The 19,784-nt window shown below is 30.5% G+C and overlaps 1 protein-coding gene across 1 annotated transcript in view; it reads right to left on the bottom strand.

Annotated features, from left to right (window-relative positions):
- Positions 1–19,784, bottom strand: part of LOC145330442 (uncharacterized) — a 108,482-nt gene that overhangs the window by 21,689 nt on the left and 67,009 nt on the right. The window contains exons 6-9 of the mRNA XM_080175076.1: positions 12,592–12,631; positions 12,265–12,390; positions 6,681–6,786; positions 747–867 (exon numbers count right to left, since the gene is read on the bottom strand). Of these exons, the coding sequence (XP_080031202.1) occupies positions 747–867; positions 6,681–6,786; positions 12,265–12,390; positions 12,592–12,631 (393 nt within the window). The remainder of the gene's footprint in view (positions 1–746; positions 868–6,680; positions 6,787–12,264; positions 12,391–12,591; positions 12,632–19,784) is intronic.

Here is a 19,784-nt window from a genome sequence, read left to right as displayed (position 1 = left end):
ATAGAGTTGCTACGCGTTCTAAATCGTACCTAACTATTACAGGAATCACCATGCAAAATTTGAAATCGATAGGACAATTATAACATGCCTAAATTAACGAAAAAAGCTATTTAAAAAAGTTAAAAAGTCAACATGTTTAAAATGGACGTACAGACATTTTGGTAATGATTATAGAGTTGCTACGCTTTCTAAATCGTACCTAACTACTAAAGGAATCACCATGCAAAATTTGAAATCGATAGGACAATTCTAACATGTCTAAATTAACGAAAAAAGCTATCCGTTACGGACGTACGGACGTACGGACGTACGGACGGACGGACGGACGGACGGACGTACGGACGGACCGACCCTAATTATAGAAAAGCTTCGCTTTTAAAAATATGATAATATAGAATTGGAAAAATATCATAATTATAATCTAATTAAAAAATGAAATTTTGCAGAAATACAGAGATACGTCTATTGTAGAAACATTACCTCCTCTATGATTTTATTTATGTTTATGAATTTGATTTTCTCGACTGCCAAAGACGGCTGAATTTTTAAAAAGAAGTTTCCATATACCAATAAGCATCCAGTTCATAAAATGTTTGGTCCGTCAGTCTTTTAACTATACGCTACAAAAACATGAATATTATGAAAAAATGTGAAATTGTTTCGTGTAACCACCGTAAATCAGATTTTAAACCAATTTTGTTCGTCGCTACTATGGATGTTGTAAATCTTGTTCCTTATTACTATACCTGCTGAATTGGCTGTGTAACTTTGTCAGCTTGTTGTTCTTGTGAATGCATAGATTCAGTAGCCACATTCTCATCATGGTTATTATTCTCTGACTTATCTGGAAGGTTGGGTGTAGCATCTACAGAGGTTCATTTTTGGGAAATCATAATTTTTAATATGGTTTATTTCATATGAAATGAAGGGATGAAGAGGACTTTTGAATGTAAATTACTAAACTGGTACCCAAAGTTTTAAAACAACGATAATTTTTTCGTTGGCTTAAAACTTTGGATTCTTTATATGAATTTCGACTGATAATTTTAAACCTGTAGTGTCTAAACTTAATCTGCAGAAGTGGTAATCTTGTTATCATCATTAGGGGTGTCCAACAATTCATTGTCTATTGTCTTATCCCTTAAGATCCCTTAGTTTATTTCAGATGAAATGAGAAAAAGTTATTGAAGATTAATCCTATGCTATATGAAGGTGGGTAGGCCTAATGAATATTTTAATATTTGGATTTTACACCAGATTTTCAAGTTCTCTAATAAAGTAAACGATTTCCCCCTATCTCCTCATTTGCCCCATCCCCTTCCCTCCTACTTATGAACGAACTAACCAATAAACGAAATTCATATTTGTAAGCTAATTGACGACAAGTTTTCCCCTGTCATAATATCCACGTATATTCTACATCCATTGTAGGACAATATGGTATTCATTTTATTTCCTTCCTTTATGGGCGTTTATATGCATACAACGTAAAACACAGTCACACACAAAAAATGAAACAAACAAACAAGAACATTTATATCCAATACAATGTTATTAAATCTTTTAGAAGGATTTTATAAAAAATGTATGTAAAGCTTAATAATTAAGCATGTTTTTACATTGCACAAACTCTAGTTGACAGTTTAGGTAATGGGTTGGAATCACTGACAAAAACTCACCGTTAAAATTATATCTTCTGCTGCTATATTATTAATGTTTATCATTTAAATGTTAAACACTTTGAAAACTAAATATAACACAGACAGAAAGATAAGGTTCGTAGAGAAGTTTCGCCACTGAAAAATATACAACAACAAAATTTTCTTTCAAAATTTTGATTGAAGGCTTCGCTCTCGCTTTTTTCCCATCTGTTTGTTATCAAACAAAGGAGAGAAAGATAAAACAGATATCAACTTTGAACTTTATTATTTTATACATTTCTAATCTGTAATTTATTATATTCTCTCTTTCTTTTGTGCATATGTACATTAAAAAATACTCTAAAAAACACCCAATTCCTCCTAAAAAAGAAACAGAAATACATATTTTTCAATAAATTAGATTTGATTATTATAATATATAAAAAAGAACCGAAAATTGAATATAATTTTATGAATTAAGGTACTCACATTAGAAACTTTATATATATATATAATATAATTCTTAGTTTAAGCATTTAAAACAAACATCTTTTTGCTCTTCTTTTTAATTGTTATGCTTAAATTTAGCCGTTTAAATAAGGGAGGGAAGGGACATTGGGATGTTTATTACACAAATCCCCAAAGGTTTACACATTTTCCTTTTCGTTAGCTCAACACTTTAATGACTTTCATTGAATTTTCAGTGGTTCGTTTATTAAGTTGAGTATCTCAACATTTCAACCACAAATTGTAATCTACAGGAGAAGTATTTTTGTGTATCATCATAAGAGATGTACATTCATCCCTTTAGATACCTGCGTTTAATAAATAGAGTATCTCCACTCCTTAGAACTATTACTTATCCGAGAGAAAAGAGTGGAACAAAAGATGACCTTTTCTTCAAGAAAGCCAGCCATTTTAATTATAATAGTGTGCTTTGAATTTAGCATGAATTTTAATTTATTAAATTATATCATTTATATTTTATGGTATACCTTACATTTGCTAATCGACTATGCAAGCAACTAAACTGATAAACTAGTTATTCAGATGATGTTTATTACAATAGTCTCCAAAGTTTCATAATAGCGTTTTCTTATTCGTTGGCTTAACAACTTGAGGGACTTTAGTCAATTTTGATTTGTTGATTCATTAAATTGAGTGTATAAACGTTTCAACCACTAGTTGTAATCTACAGAAGGGGTAATTTTGTGTATCATAATTTTCTTTCAATTCCTCTCAGTCTCAACGGCTCATAATCAGAATAACATTCGCTATTTATTAAACATTCCATGGCCACAGCAAAAATGATTGGTAGTTGAACATTTTTTTTCTCACCAAGAAATATTTGAATTTAAAAAACAAAGTACTATACAAAAAAAGTTTGGTAATAAGGTGCATGATTAGTGATTACATGCCTTAACGTCCAACAGACAACCAGCTCTGATTAATTGCAAAACCTTTGTTTGGAAGTCCTAACTGTTAATACATTTAATAATACATTTTTCATATTTAGGGCCAAAGCATTCCTCCGACTCTAACTATTTATATTGCGCACCTAATATAGCAGGAGTAGGAACAATTTTTAACGTCTTTGTGCCACAGTCGCTGATTAAGAGGCAGGGTAAGAATGATATGCAAATTATCATTGTGGGTGTGGTTATGCGAGTATTATAAATCTTTTTTATTGTCATATCACAGTTCAATGTCTTTTTACAATATAAACTTTAGTAAGGTAACAGTTTTCTCATAGCGTTTCTAGTCCCAACTTTATTTGTTTTATAGTTTAGAGCGATGTTTACAAGGTATATTCGGAACATAAATTTCATTTTTACAAGATACATTCACTCACATATAGAATATCAAACTTAAACTAAAACATCTCCTAATTATAATAAAGTTGTAAGCAGCGAATCTACTCTGTTGGTAGAATATAGGCTTACTTCCATCGTAATAATTAAGCTAATATGAACATCAACGTTCATGTTATGCCCGTACATAGTTATAGGCAGAATGAAATAAGTTTTTTTTTCGCGAATAATTGTGCGCTGCGAGAAAACTTATTAATGAACATAATCCTATATACCAAAGTAACAAGATGTCTGTATATCTCTCTATATACTATGTATTTAAGCAATTTTAACTTGGTCCAGGGCAGGTTTGAGGCTTTGGGTGGATACGACAAACCCTTATATCCTTTCAATTTTACTTACTATATTTAGTAGATAAATTAGTAAAGCATCAATTAAGTTTAAGAAAGATTCTAAAGACATCTTAGTCCAGAAATATCTAGTATATTAACAAGTAATAGAATTGCACTAAACAACATTAACCCAAATTAAATCTGCAACAAATAAAACTTGTTTTTAAACTAATAGAATTCTAATATTAATTGTTCTTTTTAAAGAATCATAAATTTGATATTGAAAAGTATTTTTTTCTTCATTTTCCTAAATTGGGTAATTAATTAAATATTTTGATCAAACCAATACCAAATGAATCATACTTCTGTATTTTCTTTTTAAATATCGTATGAGGACAAAGTGTCAAAAAATCAGCCAAATGACGTCAAAAAAATTAGGGAGAAGAGGGGGAGAAGTGGGAAATAAAAACCCTAATAAAGAGATGGATAATCCCTCATTTTTTTATGACGTCATATGGCTGATTTTTTGAGACACTTTGTCCCTCTACTAAATATGATTTAGTTTTTCCTGATATTTTTTTGTATTTTACGATACCGTTTTCTTTTGCGTTAATTTCCATGCTCATAGATACGTGCATAGGGAAATATAAGGAGGGGGGGGGGGTGAGAATTTACGGTATGAATGTTATGAAGGTGTTGACACCCTTTCCCTGCACGCACCTGAATGTAAATTGTACATATGTAAAGAAAATTTGTCCATAAAAATTAACAAAGAACTTTATGTATTGTCAGGGATCTAAAGGGATAAGACTATAAAATATACATCCCCAATTATAACAAAGTTTCCTTTGTGTAGATTAAATTATTGGTTAAAAAGTTTAAACATTATACGTTTGGAATTCAATGAAAATGTACTAAAAGTGGCCAAAGTTTTAAAACCAACGAATAAGATAATTGGTTATAAAACGTAAGATACCAGCTAGAGACAACACAGCTCACGTGACATCATAGCTGCCAATGTAACTGCAGAAGCAACACAAATATGAAATTATATAATTATAAATATACTTATGCTTATTTTATCGTATATCATTTTATTGTCTTTTTTATATTAAAAAATAAATCTAATAGTACTACTACAGTCCAATGTTCTCTTCCTCTCTGTATATCAATCCATCTGTTTATTAATCTATTAATTTTTGTAATATTTTATGTTAATGAATGCTAATGTACCACGCCTTTGTAGGGGCGAGTACTTTTTCTTAATGGCAATGGCCTTATTTAACCTATTCTTTCTCCAAAAATGCATTTATAATTTTCATCTAATTAACACACCTAAGCTTACAGTGTTTTAAAGATGTTTCTTTAAAGTGTAATTTTTGTTTATAATTTAAAAATTCATAACTTTTGATGCTTTTAAGTACTTTCCCTCAAATCAATTATTGAACCCTGAAAACGTCCTTCCTCCTATATATATAGACATATTATTTGTGAAATATTTAAAGATTTGATTTTCAATCATCCATTAAGTTAGCAATAAGTTTTTTGTTCAATCACATGGACATATTCTTTCTTGGTTAAAGGTTTGGCTTTAATGACTTAACTTTTCCAAATCAGACATAACTTTTAACCTTTTCAAAATTAAGAAACAAAAGGTTTTCATAAGAAATGCTGGCAAATACTCATAATATGAAAATTTAGCATCACCCCCCCCCCCCCCCACCCACATTCCCTAATTTTCGAATATCATTATTATTTGGGTTAGGTTTTTATCAAAATAAGCCTCTTTAGTAAGCTGCTTAATTAAACCCAGGATTCTTAAGGGATCATATAATGAACGATAAATTGATACACATAGCTAAAAATAATCAAATTGTAGATTAAGATCATTGGTTGAAAAGTTTTTACTTTTAGATTGAGACCTACCAATTAAATTTCATTGAAATTACCCAACAGTTTGACCAACAAATAAGAAAACATGGGTATTAAACTTTGGGTACCAGTGTAATAAACAGTCCAAAAAAAGCGTATAGTGTAAAAATAATTAAACGTTGAATTAATTAATTTTGAAATCTTATCTAAATGTCCTATATGTAGGAACGGAAGCTTTAGGCAAATAAAGGAAATAGGGTTTACCTACCCTTCCAATATAGGGATATATAAATAACAGATAAATAAAAGTATTCTCATTCCATTGAACAATAGGAATGTTAAATGAATAAACAAATGTAAATCAAAATATAAATTTTACCTCCCCCATATTCAACATGCAGATTATTTTCAGCTCATTGCTTATGAAAAAAAGACCAAAACTTAGAAGGGGGGGGGGGGGTATTTTATCTTCCAATGACATATTTCTTTATCCCTAAACTACACATTCAATGTTTAGTGGTTAAACATGTTTAGGAAGTAAACTTTTTTTTTATTAAAATTGGTGGATTTTTATTAGGTTTTTAAAGCTATATTTCGTGATCTAAGTGAATAACATAAAATAAACTAACGTTAGTTTGGATAAAAATTTTTAAATACTACTGGAAACAACAACAAAAAACATTTTTTTTCTTTATATTAAAACAAAAAACTATAATATAAATACGACTTTTTCTAAAGCACATATCTCAATTTTAACAATTTCAATAAGCTTATTTTATCCAAAAAAGGTTCGTATGTGTATTTGGGTGGTTTTACACTATTTTCTCGCCCTCCACTCTTTTTCAAATATGTATATTATGTATAGATGATTTCGATTTTATTACAATGATTGATAGGTAAGAAGCAAAATAGTTTTTGTTACTAGATAAATAACATCTATAGATGCACGGACGTTCTACCGATAGTCATTAGTTTTACCGTAGCTTTGCTCCCAAAAAAACTGTTGATTATGATTTTGTATTCCTCTTGTGGTGGTGAACATGATCTTGGATACTGCCTGAGAGAAAGAGCTGGAGGTAGATTTCTTCACCTGGAACTCAACAGGATCTTCCGGACCTCCTGTTGGGTAATCTGAAAAAAAAATCCATTTTCAAATTTTTTTTAGCAGGTATAGACTTTTCAATAAATATAAAACAAATGACATTTCCATATTACATATTTCATATTTGGACTGTAAATTACACTTTAACCAAAATTTCATAAAAACGTTATCTTATTCGTTGACTCTAAAACTTTGAAAACTTTTATTGGATTTCTATTTAGCCCATTAGATTATCAAAAGTTTTTGGACCGCAAAGGAACATTCAGAAAAACTTTTGTGGGGTAGTTTAGGTTAAGTAAAGGTTAGAAGAGCCAAGCAGGGTTGAAGCCTCACAATGATAAGAAAGAGGGTAAAGAATTATGTTTGTGTGAACGCACAAAAAATTGTTTTATTTAATTATAAAATCTACTTTTAAAATAAATCATGAATACTTACTATTATCAAAATTTACTCTTTTATTAAAAAAGTGTCAAAAAAAAATGTTGGCATCATCCGAATAACAATAGTTTAATGAATAGCAATCCTTTTATTTTCAGAAATCAAAAGGATTACTCATTAGATAAATAAAAACAATTAGCCTTTAGTATTTCCTTTCATTATTTGATAAGTACTAGACTATCCTAAAATATAAAGTAGTAAGTTGTGTGTTTAAAAGCTTGGAAACTGTTGATATAATGAATCTGTTATACTTTTCAGATTTTTTGGTTTTAAGCTTTATTATCACTTCCACCCCCCCCCCCCCAAATTCCCAACAGGCTTGAGGTGAAGGAACTATTTACTCATATAATTTTAAATTATTAATAATTTTTATACAAAGCTTATCTTAAAGGCTTTAGTCTGTATGTCCGCATGTCCTACCCCTTCGCTTCCTGAGTAATCAATGCATTGCCACATCATTAAAAAAATACAATTTTTAAAAGTATAAAAAAAGTAACTTTTTTATAGTGTTAGAAGCGTAGTTATAAATTCTACGACGGTTCGTCTGTCATGTAGGTTAGATACAGGTGAGAAAAGACTTAAACTAAAGCATTTAAAAAAACTAAAGAGCACAAATATTGAAAAAATGACTAGATTAGAAAGGTATGTGTGTCTAAAAATATTTTAGGAGAAACGAGACATATAAATAGAAAGCTAAACTTTATTATATCGATTTCATAATTCAATGATCAACCAGTGTACAATTTACTTGGTCCGTTGGTCTGTCGGTCATGCTATAAAAGATATATTGTGTATATAAAGGTTTCGTGAATTTCTACACATTTATTTTTTATGATTACTATTAAGCTCACTTTAACCGTTTGTCCATTCATGAATGTTTTGTCCTTCGCTACAGATGCATGTTTTCATTTTTTTACATAAAAGTTTGATTATATACGGACTAATTCACAAGATAATTGATTGTTCATACAGATTGCTATAGATAAATAGAAAGGTAGCCTAATTTCATCAGGCTAGAAAAACTTACTTTATATAGACAATAAATCTTAAACGCAAAAAAATAGTTGTTGTAAGATGTTGCTTGGGCCTAATATCTAGGAAATGATAGGATAAAGAATTAAATCTTTTAAAATAAGCTATTTTAACCTTTAATGTATTACTTTAGGTTAAGTTAAGATAGGCTATACTAGGTAAGCTATAAAAATTGGGAAGAATTTTAATGATTATAATAGATTTGAAATCTGCATAAAATTTTAAGGAATTTTTATAAAATTCGTTTTTTGTATAATTCTTTATCTATAAGCGCAAATACAAATTAAGTTAAATAATTTTGACATCTGTGATGGATTGAAAACTATCTGCGTCCTGATTGAAGAAGATTAAGTGACGTACATCATTCAACCAATTAGAGCGCAGGTAGTTTCCAACCCACCTATCTTATTGGTCAAAATTTATTAACTTAAATTGGATTTGCGCTTTTAAATAATGAATTATATCAAAAACGAATTTTATAAAAAATCCTTAAAATTTTATGCAGATTTCAAATCTATTATATTCATTAAAATTCTTTCCAATTTTTATAGCTTAATACTAGGGTAATGAATATCTATGCAGGACTAGATCCCCCCGCAGGTGTTGGGGAATGAAAAAAAACAAGGGGGATTGTCAGTGTTCAACAGGCTTTTTGTGTGAAATACCAATAATAGATTTGATCTATAGGAAATCATATAGAATTCACTAGCAGCTTCGCCCCTAGCCTCTAGGGGCTTAGCATTATGAAGTAATGGGAAGTCAACCTTCCTAAATAGAAATATTAAAAAAGTTATTCTTTGTTTAATTACTCTGTGGTAAAATTAAACCCAGGTTGTCCGCTGTATGCACAAAAATTTCATTTCTTAAAAACTTAACCCAGGTTGTTTGCCGTACACACAAAAATTTCAATTCGTAAAAATAAAACTCAGGTTGTTCGCATACACAAAAATTACAAAAATAAAAAATTTTGGAGGTGGGGATTTTTTTTATTTTTGGGGAGGTTGGGGTGTCCCACCCTTCAAGAAAATAGCTTTAAACCACCAGAGGACCAGAAGGTATATTCCCTGAAGAGTAGAGCCCAATCGATTCAGCGGTTACTGAGATTTTACAAAAAAAATATAAAACAATTTTTTGGGGGGATGGTTTTTTTAGTTTTTGGGGGGGTTGAGGGTGTCCCACCCCCCCAAGAAAATAGCTTAAAACCATCACAGGACCAGTAGGTATATTCCCTGAAGAGTAGAGCCCAATCGGTTCAGCGGTTCAGACGGACAGACGGACAGACAGACAGACGGTCAGACATCAAGCTACTTTGTATTATAGATAACATAAAATGAATTTTAAAATTATTTCCTCAAGGAGATAGAGTACAATGTTACAAAAAGTTTTATAAACACATTAACTTATACGTTGGCTATAAACCTTTGGGCATTTTTGTTGATTTAAGATTGTACAATGTAGTGTCCAACTTTTACAATTAATAATGTTAATCTACAGAAGGGGTATTATCATTGTGGATACATATTTATTTATTTTCAAATGTCTTATCCTTTAAGATCCCTATAATAACCCGGATATTTTATGCTCCATTAATATTTCAACTCTCTAAATATTGAAATAGAGGTTTTCTATTAAGGTATCCTTATACTAAAGAAACAGGATGACTGTTTGTCTGTCTGTGTGTTTGTATGTTTGTACCGAAGGATCTCGCTAACCGCTGAACCGATATGATTCTCATTTACAGGGTATCTTCTCATAGGTCCCCGGAAGGTTTATAGCTATTTTGGGGGAGGGTAACACCACCCTTCAAAGAGAAATCATAAAAAAATTGATTTTTTTATCGTTTAGAGACTCCTACGCAACATATCTTCGTGTCGTAAAAACTCGAACGCAACAAAAAATCAAACATTTAAAGTACCACTAGAGGCTTAGGGGCGTTGCCGCTAGTATAGTATATAGTAAGATGGGTGATAAAGGTTGTTGATTACAATTGCTCCCCTTAAAAATCTAAAAAATACAATTCACCACAGTTTAAAAACGTCTACATTAGGTCAATATAAACTAATAGATGTTTTGAAATTAAAAGTTAAATTTGTACTAATGTCTTTTAAAGAGGTCTCGGTAACCGCACGCCAGTCGCGTGTTTAAGGCCCAATGCAATCGTCATATTTTAACATTAAAGTTCTGTTGGATGGGTTTGTCTATACCCTTCCTATACAGACAATTAAACTTTTTTTTTGCACACTAGCGGATTTCATTTTGAACCATATGTACGTATTAGGCGCGGCTGCCGAGCCCTGCTTTTAAATGTTTTATATGTTAAGAATAGATGATTTAAACAGTAAAAATAAACTTCAAAAATTGAAAAAGACACAAAAAACTTTTTGGTCCATTAATCTTTAATTCTTGTTCAAAACAGAGAAAAAAGTAATATGTCTAGCTTATAATAAAAGAAATTAAATTACTAAATATATCAAATTAACTGTTAATAAAACAAAGACAAATATTTTTATAATTTAAAATTAAATATAATTTTCTAACAAGGCGTGACAGTGATTAAATATTAAACACCTTTGACAAAAAAATCACTCAAATTATGTTTTCTGCTTATAAAGGGAACTTTGAATCAATTTTGTGTAATATATGTATATACAAATATTAGAAAAAATCATTCCATTGCAAAAAACGCGATCTTTGGTTTGTTTAAATATTCAATTAATTAGGTTTTTTCAAGAATGTCAAGCGTGGGAAAATTTTTTTAATGTGGGAACCATTTAATTTTCATTTAAATGGTACATATGTTTTTCATTTAATTTCATTTTTAGGACCCGTGAGAAAATTTTTTTAACGTGAGAACCATTTAATTTTCATTGAATTTCATTTTTTGGAAGTGTGGGAAAAAACGTGAGAAAAAATATGTTTTAGTATAAAGAAATGTTCTATCAGTTTCAAACTTTTTTCATTCGATAAATCATACTGACTTTGGAAAAACTGTCAGACCGATTTTTGAAATTCAATCTGTGAAAAAAGATATTCAAGTTTTAATTTTTTGTTTTGAAAATATTATTTTACATGTTTTGACGCCATCTTGGATTATGATAATTTTTTTTTGTTAGAAGATTTTTTTTCTAAAATATTTTTAAAAAATTAACTTTTTACAATAAAAAAATCTTTGAACTTAAATTGACCAATAATTCAAAGATTTTTTCTCTTTGATTTGGAAGATTTTTTATGATTTTTATTTTTAATGTCAAATAAAAACACAACAGGGAAAAAAATGAAAATTAAATGAAAAAACGTTTTATGATTTTATTCAAGAAATTATTTGCTAACATCACCTTTTTGTTGAATTTTCCGCCACTGGGGGGAAAATGTTGGGGCATGATTTTTCGTGAGGCCATCCGGCCATATTTTCAGGGTTTCTAAGGAATTTTCTCCAACTTGAAAAACCTGTGCGTTATTAACGATCAAAAAACGAGAGGATATTTTGGGGGAAAATGACATTTTGACCTTTTTTTTCCGCAATTTTCAACTTTACGCGCGCGCTGCGCGCGCGTTTTTGCTCCGATTTTCAAAATTCCAATTGTCCCACCTCCGGACGGCATTCAAGAATCCATACCAATTTTCCTTTTCAAAATCGGCCTCCGTCACCCCATATGACCCCCGCTGTTCGACCGCCGACCCCCCATTTTTGCCCCCCCTCACAAAATTTTTTTTTTCCCTTGAACTTCATGTGATCCTGACCTTGGTAAAATTATTTCATTTCATTCCATATTATTTGTCGGTATTAAATGATGAGCTAACGCTCGATCATTTAATACCTTGGGATTTAAATATCCATTTATGCTAAATTTTGTTTGCTTAAATAACTCATTTATAAAAATTGTAAATGTTAAATATGAAACCAAAGACTTAACATTTGGCTGTGGGTATGTATTAAATATATATAAAGCCCTGATTCTCAGAAGTTAGGATTCATATGCACACGGAGATAGGAGGTGAGAATCATATGTGATTCCATCAAAGACAAAATTACATACCTGAAGCGTCACTTTCTGTCTGAAAAGCATCTTCCAACGATTTGGCAGCTTGGTGCCCCGCCTCAGCTGTTTTGTGGTGGAGATCTGCTGCTGAGATGTTATGATGGGCTGATTCTGATTCAACAGCTTTAAAATTTTAAAAAATCAAGGGCTTTAATTTTTTAAACAGAATCTTAATTTTCCCAAAAATTTTAGCATTTAAATATAAATTTATATATTTCATTAAGCATTACAATGCAATTTGTAATTTTTTACCCTTCTTTTTCCCATTAGATAAAGATAACCCTACAAATATTAAGATATACATTTGAATCCTTGTTTTTTTACCTAATTGATCGTAGTCATAAGCAAAGTCTTCTTTTATATCCTAAAAAAAAATAAAAAAAACATTAATTTTTTTTTTCCTCCAATTAAATTAAGTTTCTTTTTTTGAATGTCAAAAAATATTTCTATTTTTGTGTGTTTAGTTTTTGAATAGGATAATTAAAACAGTTGGAATTGATTATTGTTTTTCAACTATTTAACTTTTACAATAAACAATTAGGTTTTGTCAGGGAGGGAGCAGACAATGGCGGTTAAATTAATCTACAACCCTTGCTTTCCAACAACTTTTAAAACATATAAAAAAAGGAGGAAGGATAGATTGATTTTATTGTCCATTGTCTTATCCCTTTATACCTGAGTTTTGTTGAATGATTCTTTGTCAAAAAGAGTATAATTTTTACACAATAACAGAAACTGTGCAGCACTGATATCAAGTGATTTTAATCTATTTATATTTTGAATTTTGTGTGGATTTTTTAACTTTGATTTTTTTATTACAGCTATCTAAACTTGAAAGCAACCACTTAGAAGACGATAAGTTTAAGTTTGACGAATTTTTATTGACTATAATCTATAATACAAAGTAGAACGATGTCTGTCCGTCTGTCCGTCTGTCTGTCCGTCTGAAGCTTAAGATCTCGGTAACCGCTGAACCGAATGGGCTCTACTCTTCAGGGAATATACCTACTGGTCCTGTGGTGGTTTTAAGATATTTTCTTGGGGGGTGGCTGCATTTTTTTTTTTTTTTTTTTTGTAACCTTTGTGGAAGGTTTCCACACTTTTTTTACCATCTCTTGGGGCAAAACCCCTAGAGGCTAGGGGCGAAGCCGCTAGTTCTTATAATAAAGTAACATAATGTTTGTCTGTATTTCTGTAGTTATGGTTCTCCTTTACAGAAAAGCTTCCAATAGGATTATGACTCTTTTGGGGAATGGTAACTCTTCCTTCCAAAGAAAAATCAATTTGGAAAAATATCCCTTCCCAAAAAAATATTATTTTTAAAACCTAAATTTAAAGTGGAGGGTCGACTCCCCCCTTCCCCCACTTGCTCAAGTGCCTCCAGAACCCTCTAGGGTCGTAGCCAAGGACATCAAGTCCAGCATCATTTAATTTTAAGTATACCAATACAAGAAACCTATACCTAACAGAACATATAAAATGATTATATGCCGTAAAAACATATTCATATAATATTTATATTTTTTATTATTAGCCTAGAAATTCCTAAAAAAAGAATCTTTGTTTTAAAAAGAAGATTATGACATTTTCAGACTATGACATAGTGTAAGAAAGCCAAACAAAGAGTAGATAAATTAATATTGCATGCTGCTCCATCAGAAAAAAGGAGTGCCTTGCTCCCTCTTCTGTATATGCTCTTCATGGTGATAGGGAAAATTTTCTCGGGTCAAAATAGTTTGTGATTATTTGTCGCATCGTATTGTATACAGCTTTCCGCGGATGTTAAAATTAAAGGATAAAAATCTGTTTTGTTATCATTTTTTATTATTCTATGGAAATTGTATATATTTCAATCCTTTATAAGATTTTCAGTATCGCTGAGAACCGATTCTAATCCAGCGGATATGAATCGGTTTCTAAGTCAAACTGGATTTTTATAAACAAACAGACGTTAAACCAAATAGCATGTATAAAGTATGAATGTTTCAGGTTTATTATGATTTGATCATTTATAGAGCTATTAAACTTAAACATACAATTTTTTTTTATTCTTTTATCCCTGATATTAAAATGTGCCCACTCCTTAGTAAAAAAGCCACCTTTGTGGTAAAACTCATATTCATTACACGAAAAAGAAACCACTTAAAAGGAGGCTCCCTCAATATTTTTTTGTTTAATTAATCTTTTTATGACATATTGTCGAATATTGCATTTTGTTACTTTAAACCTTTTTGAAAATTTCCAGCTTATTTTTAAAATTATAATAGGTTGATTCCCCTAAGGCTTACAGGCGGTTTACGCGCGGCTGCTGAACATTGCTGTAAAATAAAGACATTAAAATAATCAGCATACGATAATAAATGCAGTGAAAATGGTTTTCTAATTACATTTTATACAGATACTTTATAAAAATTTTAATGGAAATATTTTAAAACCAAAGAGGATCTATTTGTTTACTTAATTTAAAATATACATAATTTATTTAATACCATATTCGTTGTAAATCAACAACATGACTGGATGAAATTACATGATCAACACTTTTAACAGATTTTAATGTTTTCTTAAGAAAGAAAATGCAAAAATAAGTTGATAAATAAATAATCACATGAATTATCTTAAAATGAACATTTTACAATTTACTGCCTTTATTTGAAGAGTAGAAACTAAATTCATTTTAGATTTTTAAAAAAGTTTTATGTATTACTTTCATAGACCCGCAACCGTGCCTGAAAACGTGAAAAAAGAATCCTACTGCTACTATGTCAGTTGCACAAATGGGAATGCCTTGGCCCAAAACAGGCACAATTTATAATATTCCAGACAAAAGTGATGCAATCAAAGATTTTTTTGTATGTCGTGTGTTACTTGATCCTAAAACTTTAAAATCCTTCCTTTTACCCCTTTTAATCCTTTATAGCCCCACATTTTACTCCCTCAAAGCTTGGACGTCGCTGTGCTCCCCTTAGTTTATTTGTTGGATATATTTTCTTTAGATTCATAATTCCGGTGATATTAATTCTATCTTTTAATGAATGCATTCAATAATCCTAATATCTTCGTTGAGAGGCTATTAATTTTCAATAATGGCTTTTTCAATGCTAAATCAACAACAAGGACGGTTAATACTATTTATAACGAAGCTCTTGCTAATAATGATAAGAAATACTGCAAGGAAGATAATTTTTTTTGAGTTGGATAAATTGTAAAATGAGAACTTTAAAAGTTTAATGGGGGTAAACAGTATTCACTCCTTTAACTGTTAAAAGAAAAAAATTCCCTTACTTTAAATGAAGCCCTATCACTACGCAGTACAATCCGGTTTTTTTTCGCACTTTCTTTACCTAACCTAGCCTAAAAATTTAAAGACATGCTTTATTCTTTTCAAAAAGCTTGTTTCTGCCATATTTTGCTTAGAACTTTTGAACTAAAACTTTCTTGTTTTGTTGACATAAATTTGAAACCCCAATAAACCTTCGGCGACACATGCAACTCATTTTCATGTTCAACATTACAAGAACAACATTTTCCCCATTGCACAGCCAAAACCAAAAAAATATTTTTAAATTAACATTTTTTCTTAGATTGTAAAATAACCACAAAGGATCATTTTATGAGAAATATCTAATATGCTTATCAATGGTTAGGTTAGTTTAAGTAAAGGTTAGAAGTTCCCCACAGTGTAAGAGCTTCCCGAAGGAGTAAAATATAATGAAGGGATGGTTCCGTTGGTCAGAAATATTTTGTTTGTAAGTCAGTTGTAGTTGACTTAAAACACACAATAAAATCACCACAGTTACAAAAGAACAGTTTTTGGGAGTTATACTTTTTAGAGAAATTAGCTGCTTAGACAAAAACAGAGAATTGTAGAGTAGACTTGCTACTGACAACTGAGCTGTGTTTGAAAGGAAATATACTGTCACCAAAGTTTATTTCAAAGAGAGATCTCATGTGAAAAACTTGTCGTTTGGAAAAGATCCTGCATCATAGTTTTGTTAGAAGAAATGGTATCTTTTTTTTTATAAAATAATCAATGGATCTAGTTATTTGGCAATTCCCTAAAAGTGCCATGTCAAGCTATGAACCCCCATCCACCTTTTGTAATAAGTCAAATATAAGAGCGGGGTAGTTTACCTAATTTCTCTACTTTTCAACATAATGTCCTTACATCTATTCATCTCAAGGTAAAGACAAAATTGGAGTTTCTTAATTTATTTTGCAAATATTTTAGTCAAATACAGAAGATTTCAACATTTTCTTGTAAAATTTTCTACAAATTACAGGGAGCAAGGGGATATTGAAATATTAATTTCTATGGTACCCAAAATTTTTTTCATCCCGTTTTCTTATTCGTTGGCTCAAACATGTTGGGTATTTTTTGATGAATCCTGATTGGTAGGTTCTTTAACTAGCAGTGACCACTAATTTCAATCTACAGAAGGAGTAATTTTGTTTATCATGATTTGGGATAAATATTTTTTATATTCCATTTTCTTATCTTATCCCTTATGATCCCTGACAACTAATATTGCAGGGAAAATGATGGTAAAATTAAGATAGAGATGATAAAGAAATATTGATAGAGCGAGATACAGAGAATAAAAAATTAAAACTTATGCGAAAAAATAGTAATCCTTATGATAAAGTAACATGATGTATGTTTGTATATCTGTCTCTCTGTCTGTTTGTGTGTATCGAAGGATCCCGCTAACCGCTGAACCTATCGGGTTCTCCTTAACAGGGTAGCTTCTTATAGGTCTTGGGAATGTTTATAACTATTTGGGGGGTAGGGTACCACCATCCTCCCAAGAGAAATCACAAAAAAATAAAAAAAAATTTTGTCCAGAGACTTCAACGCAACATAAAGAGGTATCGTAGATACTTGATCGCAAAAAAGAGGTATCGTAGAGACTTGAACCAAAAAAAAAACATTTAAAGTGACACTAGAGGCCTCTAGGGGCGTAGCAGCTAGTTACATATATTTCAAATAAATGTAGCTTATGGTCTGTCCGTCCGTCCCTCTGTATTGCATTGCTCTGATAGTTAATCTAGGCAAGTTAAAATTGTCCTATGGACATAAAACTTTGCATGATGATTCTTTATTAGTTTAATTTAAAAAGTGTAGCAAAGATATAATCTGTAATAAAACGTCCGTATGTCCATTTTAAATAGGTTGATTTTTAAAGATATGTTGACATGTAATGTGGTTTTCCTATTGTAATGATTTATTTGGTGATTCCTGGGAAAATTAGCCAATATGTGAATATGCAAAGAATCTCTTAATTAAGTAAAAAATTGAGCTTTGATATTAAATATCCTGTATTTAGGTATTTAACGTCATTATTAAATCATATTATTGCTCTGACGGTTCTTTAAATATTTCTAAAGTGCATTCACTCCATTTTAGCCACCGTTCGTTAGTTTGTCTTTGTTTTTATGTATGTTGTCATCCTTGTTTTTCCTTGTGTTTTAATTGTTGCGTAGGTAGAGGATCTAATTAGGTTTTACATAGTATTCATAAGCTTAAAAAGAACAACAAGGATGAAAACATCATAGATGGACAAACGGACAAAGGTAATTGTAAAAGGAAATAATGAGAATATGCAAAAATCAAAGAGATCCCAAGGACTTTCTATTTGTCTTTTGAAGCTTGAATGACAGAATGACGGATAAAAAAATTTATAGATTAGACGTGCACAGGTCATAAGAATCTTCACTGAAAATGTCTGCTGTCTACCTTAAATGGCAGCCGAGAAAATCATATTTCCCTTATAGCGTTTTGACCAGACTGACGGACAAATTATAATTATCATATTAAAGCAGTCTATCATATATCTATTTCAAAATCTTCTGTAAGTTTAATATTTTTTATGTTAAAATGAAAAAAAATTTATAAGACTTAGTTGAAATTATATATATTTTAAACTATGTTTTGAGCATAAAAGATACAGAAGGACATACAAACATACCCTAGATATTATAAATTAGCCTCGCTGCTAAAAAAATACATATTTTATAAACATACATTCCTATTATAACTTACTTCCTTACATATATGTATTAGAGGAACACAGTAATAGTGTCTGACTGATTATGACGTAACAAAAAAAATGTAGCCAATGAGAGGCCGTTATTGACAAATGGTAAAATTTATAGTGGCCTCTCATTGGCTAATTTTTTTTGTTACGTCATAATCAGTCAGACACTATTACTGTGTTCGTATTAGAGTTGTTCAATATTTTTAACTTCTAATTTAAAAAAAAAATACTTGGGGATCTAAGTAATATGTCTCTTAATCAGTAAAAACTAAATGAATAAAAAACATGTATAAAATAAAACATGGCCCATTATCCCTATGTAAAAGTAACAGGATGTTTTTAGTACCTCTTTGTTTAACAAAAGATCTCACGAACTGTTGGACCAATATAGTTCTCCTTTACAGTGAAGCTATTCTTTAGTCCGGGGAAGGTTTATAACTATTCTGAGGGAGGGTACCTGTACCCTCTCATAATAAATAAATGGTAGGTGAAAATTTTCTGTTTTATCTGAAATTAACAATACTTCGCCACATATCTACAATCTACATGCTACCGAAGAAATAATCTTTCACATTAGAAAGATAAAATCACATCCATGGACTATTTTAAATTTGATGTTTTCTCTCAAAGTAACCCCCCTTTATTTTTGGATTTTCGTTTGTTCATTACTTTAGGCCATGCTAGTTTATGTTATATTGGGTACTGGGTAGCCCAGTAAGATTAGGGCACCGCAGGGTTTATCCCACCACAGCAGTAAGGCTAAAAACCTAATCTCCCTTATTTTCGATCTTTATACGAAATATGGGTAGAGGGTCAGTGTTTGATAGGCACTTTGAAGGAAAGCTCATTAAATGCCTTATTTTGGACCTATCTAGTTTACAAGGTTGGGAAAACCAAGCTGTGTATAGTACGTTGAAATCTGTAAAATACAATTTGATGAAGATCAAGTTTTTATCGAGTATCTTACGGATCTTAAGAATAAACTACTGTCGTTTTTATATGACAGATAACTAAACCATAATCTATAAAAACGTTTTCATAATTATTGACCTAAATATAAGAATTACAAGACTTAAATTATATGAAAATATATTACCAGTTCAAAAAAGTTATCATTCTATATTCAGTAATTCATTGATAATTCATTGGCTTTTCTATTTTCTAAAATTATGTTTATTTTGTAATCTTTAGGGATAAGACAATGGGTGAAAGTCATGAGTTGAAAAGATTGGACCCAACCAACAACAACAAGTACCCAATGTTTTTGTGCAACGAATAAAATAACGTGGTTATAAAACTTTGGGTACCAGTGTAATGTACAGTCCAATGTCCCATACCTCCCTGGTTAAAATAGAAATAAATAGCTGAATAAAACAAAACTCTTTAAATGAATGAATTTAAATAAAGGAAGTAAACAACGAAAATTGCTGAATGAAAAAATGTCCTTCCAATTTTTTTTATTGCTTGTCGTTTAATAAA

The sequence above is a fragment of the Acartia tonsa genome, chromosome 10, assembly GCF_053477335.1.
Source record: "Acartia tonsa isolate MP-2025a chromosome 10, ASM5347733v1, whole genome shotgun sequence".
NCBI classification, from domain to species: domain Eukaryota; kingdom Metazoa; phylum Arthropoda; class Copepoda; order Calanoida; family Acartiidae; genus Acartia; species Acartia tonsa.
The sequence above is the reverse complement of the archived record's forward strand: the minus strand, read 5'-3'. Positions and strand labels throughout refer to the sequence as shown.